Source organism: Equus caballus, chromosome 7 (genome assembly GCF_041296265.1).
Source record: "Equus caballus isolate H_3958 breed thoroughbred chromosome 7, TB-T2T, whole genome shotgun sequence".
Lineage (NCBI taxonomy): Eukaryota > Metazoa > Chordata > Mammalia > Perissodactyla > Equidae > Equus > Equus caballus.
In genome coordinates this window covers 75,557,953-75,579,364 of record NC_091690.1, presented here as the reverse complement: position 1 = coordinate 75,579,364, position 21,412 = coordinate 75,557,953, and the positions used below count along the sequence as shown (strand labels likewise).

Below are 21,412 nucleotides of genomic sequence, written 5' to 3'. Positions count from 1 at the left end.
GTCATAAAAGATGCTCAATATTATTTGAATTTTCCTAAATTTATTGAGGCTTGCTTTGTTTCCAACATATGTTTTATCTTTGAGAATGTTCCACGTACACCTGAGAAGAATATGTAGTCTGCTGTTTCTTGGATAGAATGTTCTTTACATATCCATTAAGTCCATCTGGTCTTGTGTTTCATTTAAGGCTACTGTTTCCTTGTTGAATTTCTGCTGGATGATCTACCTATTGACCTAAGTGGGATGTTAAGGTTCCCTACTATTATTGTGTTGTTGTCAGTTTTTTCCTTTAGGCCTGTGAATAGTTGCTTTATGTAATTTGGTGCTTCTGTGTTAGCCGCATATATATTAATAAGTGTTACATTTCTTTGGGGGAATGTCCCTTTTATCGTTATGTAATGGCCATATTTATCTCTTGTTTTCTTTTTTGTCTTGAAGTCTTTTTTCTCTGACATAAGTATGGCTATACCCACTTTCATTTGCTTGCCATTTGCTTGGAGCATTTTCTTCCATCCCTTCACTCTGAGGCTATGTTTGTCTTTAGAGCTGAGTTCAGTCTCCTGGGGCAACACATTATTAAGAATTGATTTTTAATCCATCTAGCCATTCTGTGTCTTTTGATTGTTGAATTGAATAGGTTTAGAGTGATTATTGATATATGAGGGCTTAATACTACCATTTTATCTTTTGTTTTCTGTTTATTCAATATTTTGATTATTTCTTTTTGCTTGTATTTCTGTCTGCCATTTCCGTTCTGTGGTTTTCTACAATGGTTTTCTCAATTTTCTCTTTATGATTTTTCATTCTGCTTTGATTTTTTTTTGCTTTGTGGTTACCATGAGATTTATTTAAAAGATCTCATAGATCAGATAGTCATTTTTCTGATAGCCTCTTCTCTCCCTTAGCCTATGCAGGTTCCACCCTTTTCCTCTTTCCCATCTATAGTTTTGTTATCACTCATTATTCTTTTTTGTGTTGTGAGTCTGTGACCAAACTGAAGTGATTACGGTTGTTTTCGAAGCATTATTTCTCTTTATCCTTTAGGTTATAAAGTGTTTGCTAACCTATTCTGACATAGAGTTACAATTTTTTGATCCTGTCTGTTCATTAATCTCCTTGGTCAAAGCTTTGAAAATCATTGCCATTTTGTTCAGGCAGGAGGGCTCCTTTCAACATTGTTGTAAGGAAGGCATGGTGATAGTCGACTCTGTCAGATTTTGTTTGTCTTAGAAAGCTTTTATTTCTATCTGAAGGATGCTTTCACTGGAGAGCGTATTCTTGGATGGTAGTCTTTGTCTTCAAGTATTTTGAAAATATCATTCCACTGTCTTCTAGCCTATAGGCTTTCTGTTGAAAACTCTGCTGAAAACCTGTTTGTGGTTCCTTTGTAGGTTATTTTCTTCTCTCTTGCTGCCCTTAATATATTTTCTTTCTCATTGACTTTTGATATGTTTAATATATGCCTTGGAGAAGGTCTTTTTGCCTTGAGGTAATTGGGAGTTTTATTAGCTTCATGTACTTGCATGTCCAATTCTTTCCTTAGATTTGGGAAGTTTTAAGTTATTATTTCTTTGAATAAGCTCTCAGTTCCTTGCTCCCTCTCTTCTCCTTCTGGAATACCTATTATATTTGTTATTTTTCCTAATTTAGTTGGATATCTCTCAAGGAATTTGATCACTTTTTAAAATCTCAAGTCTCATCCCTCCTCCATCTGAATCATTACTAGATTTCTGTCTTCAGGTTCACTAATTCTCTCCTCTATATGGTCTGCTCTGTTTGTAATGCTTTCTACATTATTTTTCGTCTGATTAATTGTGTTCTTCATCTCCAGATTTTCTCTTTGATTTTTTTTGAGTTTCAATTTCTTTGCTCATGTATGCCTTCTAGTCATTAATTTTATTCCTGAGTTCATTGAACTGTTTCTGAGATTTCTCATAACTTGTTGAGTTTCTTTATAACTATTTTGAATTCTATGTCAGTCAGATTCCAGTCTCCTTGACTTCAAGTTTGGTTTCTGGACAGCTGTCATTCTCCTTCTGTCCTTTGCTGTTACTGGAGTTCTTCATAGTATTTGATGAATTGATGCTCTGCCAGCACATTTGTGGTAGTAACCACATTTCTTATTTGGGTATGGTTTTGGTTACTTTGGTTCTCAGAAGCTTCTGATTATATTTGAAAGCCTGCAATTTCCACCTCCACTGCCTCTTCTAGAGGCATCATTAGTGCCCTCCCTGTGCCACTTGTGCCTCTGAGGTTGCTGGTGACTTGCCGCTTACAATGTCACTGCAGTCTCAGTTGTTGCCACTGAGGTCATCAGGCTGCAAATACTTCCATTGCTTTTGGAGTCACCTGGGTCTCCTGTTCTTCTCTAGGCTCTCCTTGAGCTCTCCACAAGGTTCAGATTCTGCTGCCCATTCACCACTTGCTCTTCTGCTATTGAATTTTCGTGAGATGCTGTTTGCACAGCTGCCAGGGATGCTGGGTTCATGGGAGAAGCTACCAGGGACCTGGAGACCAAGGGACTTGTATTCAGCACCTACTGCTGGTGGAGCCAGTGTTGAGGGTGCCACAAGTGGTGGTTGTATCACCAGTTCCACTGTGGTTTCTGAATCCTCTGGTAACATTGTCCACTTGCCACCACTAGGGGTGAGCAGGGGTTAAGGAAGAAAAAGTTGTTGTTGCCAAATCCTTCTGCTGCTATTGGTCTCTGACACCAGCTAGTATTTTTTGAAAACTCAGGTCAGGCTGCCCTGCCCAAGCTCAGAAAATCAAATTTCAGTATACTTTTCCCACTGTTGGAAAGACCTGGCATGACATGAGAGGAGTTCATAACAAGTTTTTTTTTTAGGAAGATTAGCCCTGAGCTGACATATGCTGCCAATTCTCCTCTTTTTGCTGAGGAAGACTGGCCCTGAGCTAACATCCCTGCCCATCTTCCTCTACTTTATATAGGGGATGCCTACCACAGCATGGCTTGCCAAGTGGTGCGATGTCTGCACCTGGGATCTGAACTGGTGAACCCCAGGCCACCAAAGTGAAACCTGCAAACTGGGCTGGCCCCCAAGCCATTTTTTTTTTTATAATTTTCTCGTTCCTACTTTTGATCTGCTCTTTCCCACTTAAATAAATCCCTTTAGCATTTCTTGTAAAACTGGTTTCTTGGTGATAAACTCCTTTAGTTATTGCTTGTCTGGGAAACTCTTTTATCTCTCCTTCCATTCTGAATGATAACCTTGCTGGATAGAGTATTCTTGGCTGTAGGTGTTTTCCTTTCAGCACTTTAAATATATTGTGCCACTACTTCCTGTCCTATAAGGTTTCTGATGAGAAGTCAGCTGATAGCCTTATGGGGTTTCCTTTGTAGGTCACTTGTTGCCTTTCTCTTGTGGCTTTTAGAATTCTCTCTTTATATTTAATTTTGGAAATTTTAATTACAAGATGTCTTGGTGTGGGCCTCTTTGGGTTTATCTTTTTTGTTCTCTCTCTGCTTCCTGTACTTGTATGTCTGTTTTCTTCCTTAGGTTAGGAAAATTTTCAGCTATTATTTCTTCAAATAGATTCTCTGCCATTTAGTCTCTCTCTTCTCCTTCTGAGAAAACTATAATACAAATGTTAGTGTGCTTGGTGTTGTCCCAGAGTTCCCTTTGACTGTTCTCACTCTTTTAAATTATTTTTTATTTATCTGTTCAGCTTGGGTGATTTCCTCTAGTCTTTCATCCAGCTCACTAATCCATTCTTCTGTATCATCTACTCTGCTATTGAGTCCTTCTAGTGAATTTTTCATTTTCAATATTAGATTCTTCATTTCTGATCAATTCCTTTTTTATATTTTGCAATTCTCTGTTGATGGTGTCACTATGTCTATGCATTCTTCTCACAAGATCAGTGATCATCCTTATGACTTTTTGCTTGAACTCATTGTCAGGTAGATTGTGTATTTCTGTTTCATTTACTTCTTTTTCTGGGTTTTTTTGTGTGTATTCACTTGCTTAGAATGTATTTCTTTGACTCCTCATTTTGCCTCTTTCTCTGTGCCCATATTTCTGCATTAGGTGGGCCAGCTATGTGTCCTGATCTTGGAAAAGTGACTTTATATAGGAGACACCTCTTGAAGCCCAGCAGTGTGTCCCCCTCTTTTCACCAGTTCCAAGTGTTCCAGGAGTGACCTCTGTGTGGGTAACATGTCTCCTTCTGTTGCAGCAGGGTTGCTCTTGCTGGAAGTGCCCATGGAGTCTAGTTTGTCTCCCGGCAGGCTGGTTGTAATATTCAGCTGTGTGTGGCTGCTATGGACCATTTCATCAGCTTATTGGGTTTGAGAAGCCCCAGCACAGTTGGTTGCAAGGTCTAATAGCACATTCCAGTTGTAGCTTTTCTGTTAAGTTAGTAGGCTCCCAGCATGGACAGTTGCTAGGCTCAGGGGCTTTCAATTGCTATAGGCCTCCAGCCTGCAAGGCTGTTGCCAGCTAACTCTGAATTGCAGCTGAGTGGGGCTTGCTCTAGGCATAGGTGCATGCAGTTGTTTCAGGCTTTGGGAGGCAGGGCCCATCCCCTATGTGGCTTTTTGAGAAGCATAGGTCTTCTGCCACTGATAAGCTTTACAGCCCACAGGTCCACACTCACCATCAGTACAGTCCTGGCCTGTGCACCCCTCCCAATCCCCTGGAACATACCCATCACCCCACTGCAGAGCCCCCCACACACTACACCAATGCCCTACATAGTCCATCCATTGCTCCTCACACACACCCTGTCCTACAGAAGCAGACCTATACCCTTGCCTGCAGAGGATCCAGGCACCCAGTCTATGCAGGTGGAAAAATTGCCCAAGGGAATGCTGCTGGGTGTGACCAGTCCCTAGGGCAGGCTGCCTGCCCTGACTGAGCTGGATTAAATCAGTGCTCTAATGAATGGGAGAGACCCTGGGCTAACAGGCCAGGGGAAGAACACCAATGGCATCTGCCAGTGTTTGTGTCAGCACACCTGCACTAAGTCACAATAATGCCTGCCGCCAATGTCTCAGTACTTGGATAGGTCTCACCTCTCACCAAGATGTACCCAGAACCTATCAGGTGAGTCACTTTTCACCAAAGGACTGTTCACCTTTCTTTCTGGTGATTTTAGGTTGCTTTCTGAAATGGGTGAATTTGTGCATGGGCCATTTAAGAGCTGGCTTTTTTCTGCTTGTGTTTGATAGTTTTTCTAAGGGTATTCCCCTTTGTAGTTAATAGGCAGTAAAGCCAGATATTATGACACTCATCTCAACTGTGCTGAGTCCAAAGTATGCTGATAGCAGTAACACTCCTCTGTTCAGGCTCCCCTCTGCCAGCTCAACTTCACATTCAGGGAAGGCTGCATACGTTAGGATTGCTCCCACCTAGCTGTGAAACTCTGTGGCTCTCAAAGGTGGCTGTTTTCTCCCCAGAAAGGAATTTCTGCCTCTTCTGCCTCAGTCAGGACTGTCCTTCATTGTGGGGGTTCTTTTTATCCAGGGATAATTGCTCCAAAAATAGTTGTAACATGTTATATTCATGGGAGGAGGTGAGTTCAGAGTCCACCTAAGCCACCATGTAGAATTCTAGTTTCTATTCTGCCCCTGACTCAAGAAAAGGAAGCCATTAGGGAACCCTTGCCTCTAAGGAATTGAAGGCAGAAAAGCGAGGTTTAAGATAGCAAGATGACAGAATAGGAGGGCCCAGTACTCCTCCTCCAACAGAAACTCTGATTGAAAACCATTAATAGAGGAAAATACCTGTATGAGAGTTCCAAAATCTGATGAGAGGTTACAGGAGCCCTGTGGAGCACAGAACAAGAAAAAACAGATTTAAAAGCATACAAAGGAAAAGTTTCACTTTAACCCGAATCTGGCACTGCTCTGCTCCAAGAGAGATTCTCTCAGCCCATGAACTCCCTCACGGGAGAAAGAGAGAACAAGCCCACCCCAGATATATATATAAAATATGTGTGTCATACACATTTACATAATATGCATTGACACACACACACACTGTCCATTCTCATTATTTTCAGTAGTTTGTGTTCTATAAAATAATCTTCAACACTGAATTAGAAAAAATGGGATCATTGTTCCTAGGGGAAATACAGAGTTGGGCTCCTATAAGTTTCTTGTCAGAACATTTTAATGTCAATCAATCAATACATAACCTGGTTTTATGTGTGTTTCTGCTTAAAGGCACCTCATTTAATACATAGTTCTTACAAACACTTAATTGCATGGTCTTTAAATGATTAAAAGTCAGGATATTTGGAGGCCACTTGTGTTATATATGTTCATTTGAGGGCACTTGTGTTCCTCAATAACTTAGTCTCAACAGTGTTGAAAACTGCTCTTCCATATAATTCTTTCCCTGTATACATAGCTGACATTTTAAAACTCCTTCTGCAGCATCCTGAGAAACAGAACCCGCCTCAGTTATAAGTTTACATTCATCATCATTTGTTGCCTTTGAAACGTGTTAGCCAGCCAGGACTAGCTAAAACAAAGTTTTGACATTTTTATGACCTGGGTGACATGACGGTAAATTTCTTTGACCTCACAATAACACTGTCCACTACACATTTTATTAGTTGTCGTCTCATGAGTCTACGAATTTAGCCACTTTTCCATCTTTTCCATTTCCTTATCACACACTATTGATTACTATAGGACTTTCCAGAGTGGCTTCATATGCAGATATGCAAATTTCCTCTTCCTTTGCCTGGTTGTATCATATTTTTGATTCACTGACTTTGAACTCACAACCAACAGTGCTTTAACTCATAACTGAATGAAGCTTATCTAACAAAGTTATTTTTTCCATAAGGCGCATCACAACCTTCTTGCACTTAGGGACACTAGAAAAATATTTTATTCTAGTGCACATCATAAATAAATTTTGAAGATATTTACTTATTCTAGTGCACTTCATCACTACATTTGGCAGTCATTATAAGCACTGAGATCACCAACAAATAGCATATAAATAAAAAAACAGTGGCACTGAATAGAATGCAAAATGACTGTTGTTTATAGTATGAGAGTTGAAACAAAAAGTGAGAGTCTTACCTTGTTCAGCCTCAGCTGGAAATAAGTTCATCAGGCAACTCAAATTTTCCCAGCTCTTTGCATGTCTGCAAATGACTGTAAAACTGTTGTATTTTGGGGGTGAGAAGTAAATTTTAGGGAGAAAGCAAATTTCCAAGTCTAGAATCACCAAGTAATGGAGCTTCACTGTATACATGTAAATTACGTAAGAATAATACTTAAGATAGAAATAATATAATTAAATGTAAAAATAAAATGATAAAATTCCAAGTGTATAATCCAAAGATTGACACAAAAATGATGGAATAATTATTTAAAGATCTAAAAGGAGCCTAGAATACATGTAAAAGCAAACAATAAATCTTAATGCCTGAGAAGATTGTCCATTTAAAGACATCAGATTTTCCATACTATTGTTTATATGCAATTCAATTTTTATCGAAATCACAATTTGATTTATCTCATATAACTAAATAAATTTTCTGTGCTAAAGACAGACAGTAGAAAAGTAGTTGACAAGAGTTGTTTGATTCAGGGGAGGGAATGGGGAGAGGTTGGTAAAATGGTACAAATTTTCACCTATAAGATGAGTAAAGTCTGAGGATCCAATGTATAATATGATATCTATAGTTGAGAACAGTTTATTGTACAAATGAAATTTGCTAAGGGAGTAGAACTTAAATGTTCTCACACACATACAAAAGATAAATATATCAGATGATGGATATGTTAATAAACTAGGTGGATTGAATCTTTTCACAATGAATATGCCTATCAAATCACCAATATATATATTTTAAAAAAGAATTCTGGTGCCGGCCCAGTGGCCGAGTGGTTAAGTTTGCGCACTCTGCTTTGGCGGCCCAGGGTTTTTGCTGGTTCGGATCCTGGGCGCGGACATGGCACCGCTCATCAGGCCGTGCAGAGGTGACATCCCATATGCCACAACTGGAAGGATCTGCAATTAAAATATACAACTATGTACTGGGGGGGTTGGGGGAGAAAAAGGAAAAAGAAGATTGGCAACAGTTGTTAGCTCAGATGCCAATCTTTAAAAAAAAAAAAAAAAGGAAAGAAAGCTTAAAAACTAAAAAACGAAAGAAAAAAAAATTCTCTAGGGCCAGCCTCGTGGCCTAGTGGTTGAGTTCAGCATGCTCGATTTCAGTGGCCTGGGTTCACAGGTTTGCATCCTAGGTGTGGACCTACATCACTCGTCAGCCATGCTGTGGTGTTAGGAGGAGAGACTGGCACAGATGTTAGCTCAGGGTGAATCTTCTTCACCAAAAAAACAAAAAGAATTCTGTGACATTGACGTATCGATTAATTATGAAAGAAGTAAAGTGTGTGTATCATGACATGAATCTTGAGTTGTGGTATAAAATTTTAAAGTCTAATATGACAAATATTCAAAATAGTTTGAATATGAAAATTATGAAATAAAATTAAACCAAATATCAGGGCTGGCCCCATGGCCAAGTGGTTAAGTTCTCACGCTCTGCTGCAGGCGGCCCAGTGTTTCATCAGTTCAAATCCTGGGTGCAGACATGACACTGTTCATCAAACCACGCTGAGGCGGCATCCCACATGCCACAGCTAGAAGGACCCACAACTAAGAATATACAACTATGTACTGGGGAGTTTTGGGGAGAAAAAGGAAAAAAAATGAAATCTTAAAAAAAATTAAACCAAATATCAAGGTGACATTTTGATTGATATTAGATTCTTCTTCCTGTTTTCTTATATTAAAAATTAAAAGGCTTTATTAAAACAGAGAATAGACACTATGCTTCTTTTTTCAATTTATACATACAATACTTTTAACAACAAACAATTCTAAGACTCAAGCAATCCTGTAGAGAGGCAGGCTCCACACAGCAGAGGAAGACTCAGCTCCTCCCCACCCACTTCTTGGATTTTCCTGTTAGTAAGATATTAGCTCTAAAAACTTGTAATCTGAGTTCTGAACTCAAATCTCCAATTCCCAATGGTTTCTTTCGCTGACACTCTGGGGAGACGTCCCCACTCCATGCCCATGGGAGCCTCAGAAATGAGGAAACGTGTCTACAACTGAGCTCATTTGGAAAACCTTTAAGTCATGAGAGAACTCCCTCAGGCTAGGTGGGTGCTCATCCTGATCCCCACAGAACCTCTGGTGAGACAAGACAATGCGCAGTTGCTCTCATTTCTGTTATGAGCTAGTTGGACAATAACTAGACAGAAGGTTTCAGAGCTCTAATTAGAGCAGACAGCCTCTGCGAAAGAGATTTGTGTATGATTTCTTGCGATAACTGAGCCCATTTAGTTTTGTGGTCCCTGAATCGACTGCCTCTGTTTTGCTCTGTTGTGGGTTGAGATTAGGCGGCAACTTGGCTTGGGGATAAATTTGTGCATGGTCTTCTGTGTTTAGTTCAGTATGTCAGAGGAAGGTTGATGAAGGAAAGGGTGGGAGTGCAGATGTATCAGTCCTACATTCCGAACATATCTGTGATATTTGAGCAATGTTTCACGCTGCTCAAAGCCATCTTGAATGCATATGTCATTGTTCATTTACAAAAACCTCTGGAGTACATGTCTCCTAATGGTTAATGTAAAGATCACAAAATTTATAATTATACTTGGGTTCAAATTCCATCTCTTTGAATTCACAGTACGATAGCTTGGGGAACTACACCGAACATTCTTAGCTTGTTTTTATAACTGCGTTATATGTATTATTACCTACCTAAAAACTCCCTTAGGGACTCAGGATAAAGTCTGTAATGTAAATGATATAGTCCCTAATAGATGCTGAATTCATGTTGATTTATTTTATTTTTGTAAAGAGATGGATAGCGATGTAGAATTTAGGCCAGAAAACATTATAGGTTGCTTATTTTATTCCTCCTCAAAAGCAGATGTGAATTTCTTCCCCTTCAATCCCTCTTTGTTTCTACCCTGTAGTCAGACAAGGAAAAAAATGCTGATAGAATTCAATTTTGTTGTAAACTGATCCATGAGTATGTTATTATAAAATAAATAGCATAAAAACAGTATTAAAAGATTTAATAGGGGCCCAGTCTGGTGGCATAGTATTTAAGTTCATGCACTCTGCTTCGGTGGCCCGGGGTTCGGGTTCTGATCCCGAGTGTGGACCTATGCACCACTTATCAAGCCATGCTGTGGCTGGTGTCCCACATATTAACAGAGGGAGATAGGCACAGATGTTAGTTCAGGGCCAATTGTCCTCAGAAAAAAGAGGAGGATTGATGGCGGATGTTAGCTTAGGGCTAATCTTCCTCAAAAAAAGAGAGAAAGATTTAACAGTATGGACAATATAAATAGAATAAAAACAGTATAAACTGTCAATTCACTAAACTGTTTGGGGATTATTGGGAATTATAATAAATTTATAGTGATTTCACTAGTTGTCTTAAATTTATACTGAAGTTACTAGAAAAATAATAACACTCCTTTACCATTTATTTTTCTTTTTATTCATTAATTCATTGGAACAATAAGTAAATATATGAAATAGATATGATGTTTGCCAAGTAACAATCTGCAATATAATAAAAGAGAAAGGCATGCAAAAATAAATATGACATGACGAGACATAGAAGACAGGAAAGTGCACATACCAAGAGGAAACTGAAGAGGGCGTCAATACTAGAAAAACAATCTCAGAGGAGCTGATATGTGAGTAGTCTCTTCCATTCTAACCAAGTTACTGAGGGCTTTTATGTGTGAAGAAATACCACAAAGACCAAAGACACAGGGTCACCACCTTCATGAAGTGGGTAGATGACCAGTTCTCTATGCAAAGAGATATGGGAAAAGGTATTGCAAGAAGCTAGAAAAATTCCTTAATATTTTATAAGACATGGGAAGCCACATCTCATTTGTAATTTCTTGGTTTGCATTGTTTATGGTGAATACTATTGCAACTCTGCATTATTTACTTACCTTAAACTATACAGATCACACATGAATATGTAAAAAAATTGGCCATTAAGAAGGCAATCATAGTGATACAGCTAAGTTGTCCTTTGACCATATTCTTTCCATCCCTTACACATTTTAGAATCTTGCTAAGTTGAGTGCATATCCTTCTACATTGTTTTCTGTGTGTATAAAATTCTTGTTGTAAATATATTTATATATCATATATACCCACATACATAAATGCAGAAATGTATGTTTAATTTTTGCATGTATTTCAATGTTAATGGAAAAATTAAATTCCTGTTTCATTTTTTTATTTGGAGACATTTTATATCAGTTTATATAAATATGCTTTATTTATTCTGAGTGCTTTAGAGTACTCTATAATATAAATATGCCACACATCTTTTAACTTAATATTACTTTATGGATGGGCATTTTGAATGCTTCACTTTTTCTTCTATTATAGGCGCTTTTACAATGAGAATCACTGTGTTTACTTCCATGTGTATATGTGAACGTTATTTCCTAGGATGGCAAGTAGTTGAACTGACCTACCAAAAAATTTTTTAATACGAATGGTTACTATAAAATTTTGCCCTAAAAGTTGGGTCAACTTTCTCTTACAATTGTGCATAAGAGTGCTTTTTAATCCAAACCTCACTAATGCTTGTTATCAACAATCTCAGTATTCTATTGGTTAAAAATATAACATATGGTTTGCCTTATTCATTTTAACTTTTATTTTCCTGAGTGCAATTAAGGATAAAATCTATTTTAAGTGATCGGACATTGGCATTCACTTCAGTGTGAATTTTTTCTCTAGATAATGTGTCAATTTATTTTCTATTGGAAAAAAATATATTTAAATTGTGTAAAGGGACAGAATAAATAGAGTAAAGTTAAAGTGCATGACAAATACAAGAATGTTTAGAAACAAAAATATAGATAAAAGGATATAAAGTTTCATTTAAGGACAAAAAATGGAAAGTATATAAAAATGAATTAACTCCATGAGTATAGACATAAACCTAATGGTAGAATAAGATACGGTTCAGAGAGCTTGTGTCTGGTGACAAATTTTAATTTTCCCTTTGAAGTAAGGGCTCATCCACGAGAGCAAGCATGTTGGAGGGGGGTTAATTAGGAAGAGAAGGCTTAGACTTGGAACACTTCCTTTATATAATTTAATAATAGGAGCACTTTTTGGCCAGTAATCATGATCAAATTAATGGTGATGGTATTTTCTAATGTTAGATACAGAACAATCCTCATTTTCTCTCTTACATACACAAACGCAAAAAAGACGGTCACATCGTTAGGGCAATTTGTCACTACAGTTAAGAATAAGGTCCCCAAAATCACTGTGTGGACTAGAAACAAGGTCTATCTCTTGAAAATTCTTTGAACTTATAAAAGTTACTTAAATTCTCCAAATATTAGAACGGAGATAAAATTTATGAGTTAATACCTGAAATGTTCTCAGGAAAACAACTGACTCATAGTAAGCATTTAGGTATGTTAGCTATTACATTAGTACATAACTTCCCAATAATCTGGTTTTCCTGTACTACTCTCCTGTACCAATTTATATCATGATTCAGAATTGCCATTATCTAGAGTTTCCAAGCTTCCTTGACCTACATATCCTGCTGTCTCCATGCTCAAAAGAGAATATCCATTGCTAGGGAATTTGAAGGCCAATTAGCCAAAGCAGAAACTTTAGGTATGAAATTTCAACAACAGATTAAGAGGGAAAAACACTTTTCATCATTGTAATTCAATATTAAAGTCCAGTATACTATACATATTCTAATCTTTATTTCAATGGACACTGATTTAAGTGTAATTTTTCCTGATCACAAAGACTCCACAATCTACCCATAAATATAGTATTGGATAAAGTAAAAGGTGCCTCAGGAACAGTGTGAATTGTATTTCTAAAAAGAAAAAAAAGGCAAAACAAATTGTCTATTAGGGAAGCAGTATCTTTCAAAATGTTGGTGTAATAGTCTTAAGAAATGGAAAAAGTATAATCAGCAAATCACAGTATGAGGTACACGGAGGGATCAGTCAGTACAGGAGAAGTATGCAAGCAAAGAAAAGGTTATGAATGAAAGCCTGGATGAAGTAGACTGCCTATAGAGTGAACTTAAAAGCAAGTCATAAAGTTGTTTGATGATTTGAATACATGTAAGAAAGAAAGGAAGATCAGAATACATGTTATAATCATATTGTTGTAATTCTGGCCTTCTAAGGTCATGAATAAACACAAATTATGGGGCCAGTGGAGAGTCAAGAACAATGCAATGAGTTGTTCATTTCACGACACATTGTCATCAGACCCACTCTTGTCATATCATGAATGAGTCCCATGTTGGTATGACTGAATATCCTTCTGGTCATTGCACGACAATCAACACATCCTTCCAAATTTTGGTATTTCAGTTTCAAAGATACACCCTGTAACTCAGCAAGTCCCCAAACTATTATAACTAAAATATATATTTTAAAAAATTGAATCTTTTTTCTACTCAAAATCTCCTATCATCCTTCCTGTTTCACTCTATCTTGTATCTTATAACTGCAATTTTCTTACTCAGTCATACAAACCAATGACTCTTACACATTCTTCAGCTTCAATTAGTATCAGTTTCTTCTCCATGAAAGATTTTGCATTTTCCATATTTCTATATTTAATTCAGATTTTTGGTACCTAGATATTTTCCCTCATTTTGCATCTATAGATTAGCCACATTTTAAAATACAACTTTTAAATAGTATCTGACACTGAGTCAGATGATGCACTAATGTCTATCTAAATATTTACAGACATTATAATTACTCCATAGACTGCAATTCCCTGAAATTTGGCTTACTTATCAGAGGTTTCAAAATTTAAAAGTTATTATTTGTTTTCTTTAGAGGAAAATCCATGAAGAGAAAGCAAAAACATCTGATGCTTACAATGTCAGCATACAAAAAGACAGATGTCCATCCATCAACCTTCATTCTCATTGGCATTCCTGGGTTGGAAGCTGCCCACATCTGGATCTCAATCCCTTTTTGTATGGTCTACATTTTAGCCCTACTGGGAAACTGCTCTCTTCTCTTTATCATCAAGACAGACTCCAGCCTCCAAGAGCCAATGTACCTCTTCCTCTGCATGCTGGCTGTGGCTGACCTTATTGTGTGTACTACAGCTGTGCCCAAACTTCTCAGCCTCTTTTGGTTCCATGACAGAGAGATTCCCTTTGAAGCCTGCCTCACCCAAGTGTTCTTGATTCACTCTTTCTCCACCATGGAGTCCGGCTTCTTCCTGGCCATGGCTTTTGACCGTTATGTAGCCATTTGTAATCCATTAAGACATTCAGCTATTCTGACCCACTCTTCAACTGGGGGGATGGGTCTAGCTATTGTATTCCGAGGCACAGCACTTCTCAGCCCTCACCCCTTCCTGCTACGTTGGCTACCCTACTGCAGAACCAATATTATCTCCCACACCTACTGTGAGTTCATGGCCCTCATCAAGATTGCCTGTGCTGAGACAAGAATCCGCAAAGCCTACAGCCTCATCGTTGCCTTCCTCACGGGAGGAGTGGACTTCATATTGATTATTTGTTCCTATGTTCTCATACTCCACACTGTCTTCCATCTCCCCTCTAAGGATGCCCGACTCAAGACCTTGGGCACCTGTGGCTCCCATGTCTGTGTCATCTTAGTGTCCTACACTCCAGCCTTCTTCTCTTTTCTCACCCACAGGTTTGGACACCATGCGGCTCCACATGTACACATATTTGTGGCCAACATCTATCTTCTGGTCCGACCCATGGTGAACCCTATTATCTATGGGGTAAGGACCAAGAAGATATGGGACCGATTCCCTAAATTTTTCATTTTTTCAAAGTCTCTGAAATAAATCCTTTTTATTGCTAAGTAATATCTGAAGAAACATTATATTTTCTATTTTTAATGTGTGGTTTCTTCACCAAGATCCTTTTTAATTGTCCAAAGTCTAAGGTTTGTCTATGAGAAGTAACTCATCCAAAGATATATCCTACATTGTAACAATTATTACGTTGATGCAGATATATTAACAAGGTCTCTTTGTCAAAATATTAAAATAACATTTCCTAAACAAAAAAAAAATTAGAATCATCTGACGCTAAAACAGAGAAACTTTAAATCAACATGATCTATAATAGCATATCTTTGGTTTACAATTTGAGACGTACTATCAGATTTAGAAATTTCCCTTCATTTTTTCTCGGTCCTTCCTTTTTGACTAAATGTCCTTCTTTCTCAAGTACAGACTGCAACACTTTCCTAGTGAAAGACTCTTGGTGCTAACTTCTCTGTTATCTGTTCATCTAAAGTTTTTTTTTATTTCACCCTCTCTTGAATTATAGGAATACTTTTCTAACTATGCAATTCCATTCTCCAGTTATTATATTTCTGTAGCCTTTTGAAGTCATTATCATACACTCTTCTGCAATCTATTATTACTTTGAAGAAATCTATTATTCGCCAAATTGTCATTAATTTTAGGTAATCACCTTTTCTCTCTATCGTTAAATTCTATTACTTTGTTTGGTGTTGGGTAGTTTCACACGAATAAATATCATAGGTAATTTGGTGAATGATAAAACTCAGACACGAAAAAACACTATAGAAGGCAAAACTGTAGTGGGCGTAGTGTTTAGGCATCCATGTTTTAACGTTCCCTAGGTAATTCTTAGATGTAGCTAATATTGAGCTGCAAGTGTGCAAACTAAGACACAGAGAAATTAGTTGATCGTTGGGAAAATATTTCAGTCAAGTACTTCAAACGTCAAGTTAAAACTTAGAAAAGAATCGACATTTATTAAAGATTTACTAGATTCCAAGCTCTTTATTGTGAGTTTTGTATACATAGTCAGTTAAATCTCACAATATTTTTTACAGTTAATTATCATAAATACCCTCATGATAAATAGCTCAACAAGCTTGTGTTTAATGGTTGGTGAGTAGAGAAGCTCAAATTTGAAGTCTGTCTAGCTCTAAAGTCATAATTTTCCTATAATTTCACAATGATCACACAAACAGCCATATCTCACCGAATAGGGCACTCAGGAACACAGCTCCACACAGGCGTAGGTATAAAAATTCTTGCTACTGTTCACCCCATCCTCCATAACCACCCTTGATTTAGATTCATTTAGCCAGTGTTTAATTATTGATCAGAATTCACTGGGGATACAGAGAAGCCTAAGGAAAGGTTTATAATTAGTTTTAGGACCTCAGAGGTACACATAATATATATATCTTTTCTCTCCCATATGATTCCTGAAAAGATTGAGATTAAAGAAAGGTGTGGCAGGTGTGAGTTCAAATATCACCTTTCTTAGGGATGAAGATTGTTTTGGAGGAGCTAGTTGTTAGAGAGTCAGTGAACACTATAACTGAACCCCAGAGTTAGGCATATATTTCTAATCAAAACAGGCTTACCATGTGGAGGAGCATTGGAAAACACACGACTACTTTAGAAAGTTTCACTCCAGGAAATGTCTGCGTGCTGGGGTGAGAATGTCTTAATTAAACCTACTCAGTTTATTTTTACCGAATTTTCAAACGTATAGCTTCTCCTGAACACGTAGCAAATAAGGGTGTGGAAAAAGGGTGGGATTTACAATATATGAACATGAAGACTAGGGTAGAAACATTTCATTCCAGTAGTTTGATAAAGTTGATTCAGACGTATAAATATTTCTTTTCAATATAATAATATCTAAAACTTATATAATGCTTACATTCTCATAGTCCCTGCTCAGTTCTTTACATACATAAGCCCATTAAATTCTCACCAAACTAGACAAGAATTGTAGCATTAATATTGTTATTTTACAAACAAGGGAACTGAGGAATACAGAAGTTAGTTGACTTTCCCATGGTCACAGAGATGGTTAAAAGTCAAGCCAGGATTTGAACCTAGGATGTTTGGCACCAGGTCTGCATTCTTAACCACTACACTTTATCTACTTACATTACATTATGATATATCAATGTGACAAGTGCTATAATGGAAGTAAAAAGTAGATAATCAGTCAAGGCTAATTAGAAAGTTTTGAAAGTTTAAAAAGTCAGAAAACAGTCCAGAAGATAAGACAGTAGGAACATCAGGTTGCTAATGAAACAAAGTTCCCTGTGGATTGGTTCGAGTCAGATGTGTGCGTGTGTGTACGTGTGTTGGGGGGAAGATGGTATCCAGTTTTGAGTTAGTCAATACTGCATTCAACTGTCTCTCTTCCTAAAGATTATCCCATTTTTTCCATCCATCAATTTGGTTAATAATCAAGTCCTGACTTTTCAGGATGATAGTTCTCAAACTTTAGAAGGCTTGAAGCCTCATAAAAATGCAGATTGTTCAGGCCCACTCTAAGATTAGCAGATTCAAAAACTTCTGTAGTGTATCCCATAAATAAAATCTCATTTGGTTTTCATCATCATCCTGGATATTTGTGATTCAGTGGGCCACAGGCCACACTTTGAGAAATACAGTTGTAGGAAGTTGACAATAGACACATAGATGTCCTTCCACTCAGAGGATACAAAATGATTTAAAATTCCTACCTAGACTTACAGTTTTCACTAAGGATATAGAAAGAGTGTTACCCAAGACTTTATGAGAAAAAAAAACCAAATCTGCTGGATAATCAAATACCTACCATTTTCTTGAACCTGTCAAATAACTAAAAGCACAGAGCAACTGACTAACCAAAAATCTAAGCAAAGATAGGGAACTCCCAAGAAAGATGGAACACAAGCCTGTGCTTACCAGGGGCAGATGCCAGATGCCAGATGCCAAATAAACTAGTAGAAAGAATTTGTTTAAACCATTAAATAAATTTCTCAAAGTGAGAACATAGAATGGCTGGGAGTCCTGTGTGTGACACAAAGGAGAATTCACACCCACTCAGGTTTTTCTCCCTAGACCTGGACCAGGTACCCATGAGAAAGTCTGAGGGCAGGACTAGAGGCCTGAGAAGGCCTTCATCATGGAACAGACCTGGTAGAGGGAATAGCAACTTCTGTAGACCGGGAATGGCACTTCACCTGGTTCTTTTCCCTTAAGGTACTATATCCTTCAGCCACTGAAGGCAGAGCACAAGTGAAGCCCCCCTGATGCTGGGGGAAGGGAGCAGAAACAAACTGTATAAGCCCAGACTGAGGTGGGTACATCAGAAGCTTCCCACAGCACTAGGGGCTGGGCAGAATAAGTAAGAAGGCTCAGAAACACAGCACTGCCTTAGCCAGGCTGAACCAGCACAATCGGTAATATAAGATCCCCAGCTCCTACATCCAGACTAGCTGGGCTCAAATAAGGAGTAACAGTTTTCTACTCCTGAGAGAGTGTCAAGAACCTGGAGAGTGGCCTTATCTGTGGCATTGGAACAAAGGGATGATCTAAAGCTGATAGTGTGGTAGTCATTAAGAAAAACATTCTGACTCATCAGCCCAAACCCTGAACACAAGGTAAAGTGAATGTGAATCTTGTGATGCATTCAGTGAGGACATTTATAGCAATAGCAGGAAGAAATGTATGACCTGAATAGTCATTTACCTACAAAATCAGTTGAATCTGTATTTCGAAGCTTTCTAACAGAGAAAATACCAGGCTCATATGGCTGCAGTGGTGAATTCTACCAAACTTTTAAAGACTAAATACCAATTCTGCACAAATTAGCCAAATCATATAAATGGAACGAACACATTCCAAATCATTCAAGATATAATCGGGGCCATATAATTAGAGTCCATTTCAAAGTAGAATAAATGGATATAAAGAGTTGAATTCAATGTCACAATAGAGTTGCAGGAAAAACCACTTGTACCTATAAATACGCAACATAAATATTATTTTAAAAAATTTTCAAGTTCAAGGTGTGATGTGAATTAATACAAACTCCCCCTAAGAATTTATGATATTGTGTTTTCTGTTGAAATAAAAATAAGTAGGATATTTTTTCTAAAGTGCATTTGACAGAATATGAGTGTTAGGGATGGTCTAAGGAGCATTCTGAAGCCAATATCATCTGGAAGTTTCAAACGAATATTTGTTTATTAGAAGCTCTGAGAAGTCTTGCAATAACAATATAGCTGAAAACTTAGTTTTGTTGGCCAGGATTTTCAAACATATTTTCCCTTGAATCCTTTCTACAGATGATGTCAACACTGCCACATAAAACTAGAGAATGGTGAGTGATGTCACATGGAGCTAGAGTTCCATCTTAAACACACACACACACACACACACACACACACACACACACACACTTGGGTAATACTGGACTTGGAACATCACTAAGACTTCCAACATTTTATAATAGTGAAACTCCTCTATAAATTGGCAAAAGAAGACACAGAGACAAAACTGTTTGAAAAAGAATTGTTAGTTTGAAAAGAGGTATCTGTTGGTGAGGTTCTATACATACCCATCCATCAAATATGTAACACAACACAGCTTTAAAACAAAAATGACTACAAATTTAACAAGATCTCCAAGTTTCTGCAATTGCATTCACGGTGGAAAATGCCCACCTTTCTGACACGACATATTCACAGTGTCAATTTCATATCTTCCAACACTAACATGGCAAAGTCAAGAATAATATTCTTTTTGATGAGGAGTCCAGGCATATTGGAAATGTTCCAGAACATACTATTTTGGAGACAAGTACGAGTCAGGATGATGCACTATTTTTGTTTACAGCAAGATTTGCAGGGCTTTGTAGATTTTGTTCATTTGTTTGTGTTTTCTTTTCTTTCTGGTTTGTTTTCATTTAAACTGACAGTGACTATGGAATGTGATGTGCTCAGTTGTAATGGAAGCAGAACAAAGAATTTGTTTTCTTCCATATGAGAAGTCCAAATTATTTCCAAACGATGGGAAATTATAAAATACCTTTATTCATGCATTTGACATGGGCTTAACTTTCCATTTCTGGGTTTGAGAAGGAGGCTGTCATGCCTCCCCTAATATAGGCCTGCTTAACTTCTACATGTTCTCATTCTATTCTGAAGACAGAGAGTTAATGTCACTCTCTTCTTTAATTTCACTCTACTAGAGCTATGTTTTTTTCTTGGAAAATACTTTCAGCACCTGTTCTCTAATCTGTTTAGTTCTGACACCATAGATTATAGGGTTGAGAGCAGGTGGAACGACTATGTAGAAATTGGCCAGAAGGATGTGGATGTAGTGTGGTATATTCTGGCCAAATCTATGGGTCATGAATGAGAAAAATGCAGGGGTATAGAAAACTAACATGACACACACATGAGAGCCACAGGTACTGAGTGCTTTGAGCCGGGCATCATGGGAAGGCAGCCGAAAGACAGCACGAAGGATCTGAACATAAGAAATGACAATGGCTATGATGTCAAACATCAGGATAGAAATGGCACATAAGCCATAGATGATGTTGACCCTGATGCTGGCACAGGATAGGCGGGCAATTCCCATGTGCTCACAATAAGTATGAGGGATAATATGGTGTCCACAAAATGGTAACCGTAGGATGAGTAGAACAAAGGGTATAACAAAAGACAAGGGCCTCAGTAGGATTACCAATGCAATGATGAATACCACCCTATTTGTCAGCACAAGTGTGTAGTGAAGAGGGTTACAGATGGCCACGTAGCGATCATAGGCCATGGCCACAAGCACAGCTGACTCCATGCCAGTGCATAAGTGGATGAAGAACATCTGGATGAGGCAGCCCTCAAAAGTGATTTCTCTCAGGTTGAACCAGAAAATGCCAAGCATTTTGGGAATGGTGGATGTGGACAGGCCCAGGTCAATAGATGACAGAATGGCCAGGAAGTAGAACATGGGCTGATGGAGGCTAGTCTCAGTGTGAATCACAGAAAGAATGCTGATATTCCCAATTACAGCTGTCAGGTACACAGCAAAGAAAGGGAAACCCATCCAGATATGCATATGTTCCAGTCCAGGGATCCCCCGAAGGAGGAAAGAGTAGGGATGAAATAGGGTGGTATTAATTAAGGCCATCCTTCACTGAGTAGTTCTCATCCTTGCTTTGTGCACAGAGAAAATGAAGAAAATAGTGAAACTTCTATCATATTTACCCATATTGCTGCATCACAGAGACATGATAGCATAAGAAATTTCATTGTTAAATGTGTCTGCAATATGTCAAGGTACTTCATCAAATCCATACAATTAAATTCAATATTTTAGTTCAACAGACATTGCCTGGGTATCTACTACATATGTAGTATGTAATGCTAAGACTGATCACAAAAGATGAATTAGAGAAGGTTTCTGTCCTGATGCAACTTAAAGTTTTAGTGGTTGAAACAGTTATACAAATCATCCATTTAAATTAGTTAAATAATAGTTAAGATAATATTATTCCTGTGCTACTTGGATGCACAAAATATTTCCCTGAA

General features: G+C 37.8%; 2 protein-coding genes across 2 annotated transcripts; one reads left to right on the top strand and one right to left on the bottom strand.

Moving 5' to 3' along the window:
- Positions 1 to 13,898: 13,898 nt before the first annotated feature.
- OR52S1 (olfactory receptor family 52 subfamily S member 1) lies at positions 13,899 to 14,882 on the top strand. The gene has a single exon (XM_001917627.3). It carries the CDS (start codon positions 13,899 to 13,901, stop codon positions 14,880 to 14,882), a length of 984 nt encoding a protein of 327 aa, XP_001917662.3.
- Positions 14,883 to 20,069: 5,187 nt separating this feature from the next.
- Positions 20,070 to 21,011, bottom strand: OR52E1 (olfactory receptor family 52 subfamily E member 1). The gene has a single exon (NM_001391332.1). It carries the CDS (start codon positions 21,009 to 21,011, stop codon positions 20,070 to 20,072), a length of 942 nt encoding a protein of 313 aa, NP_001378261.1.
- Between the last annotated feature and the right edge of the window lie 401 nt (positions 21,012 to 21,412).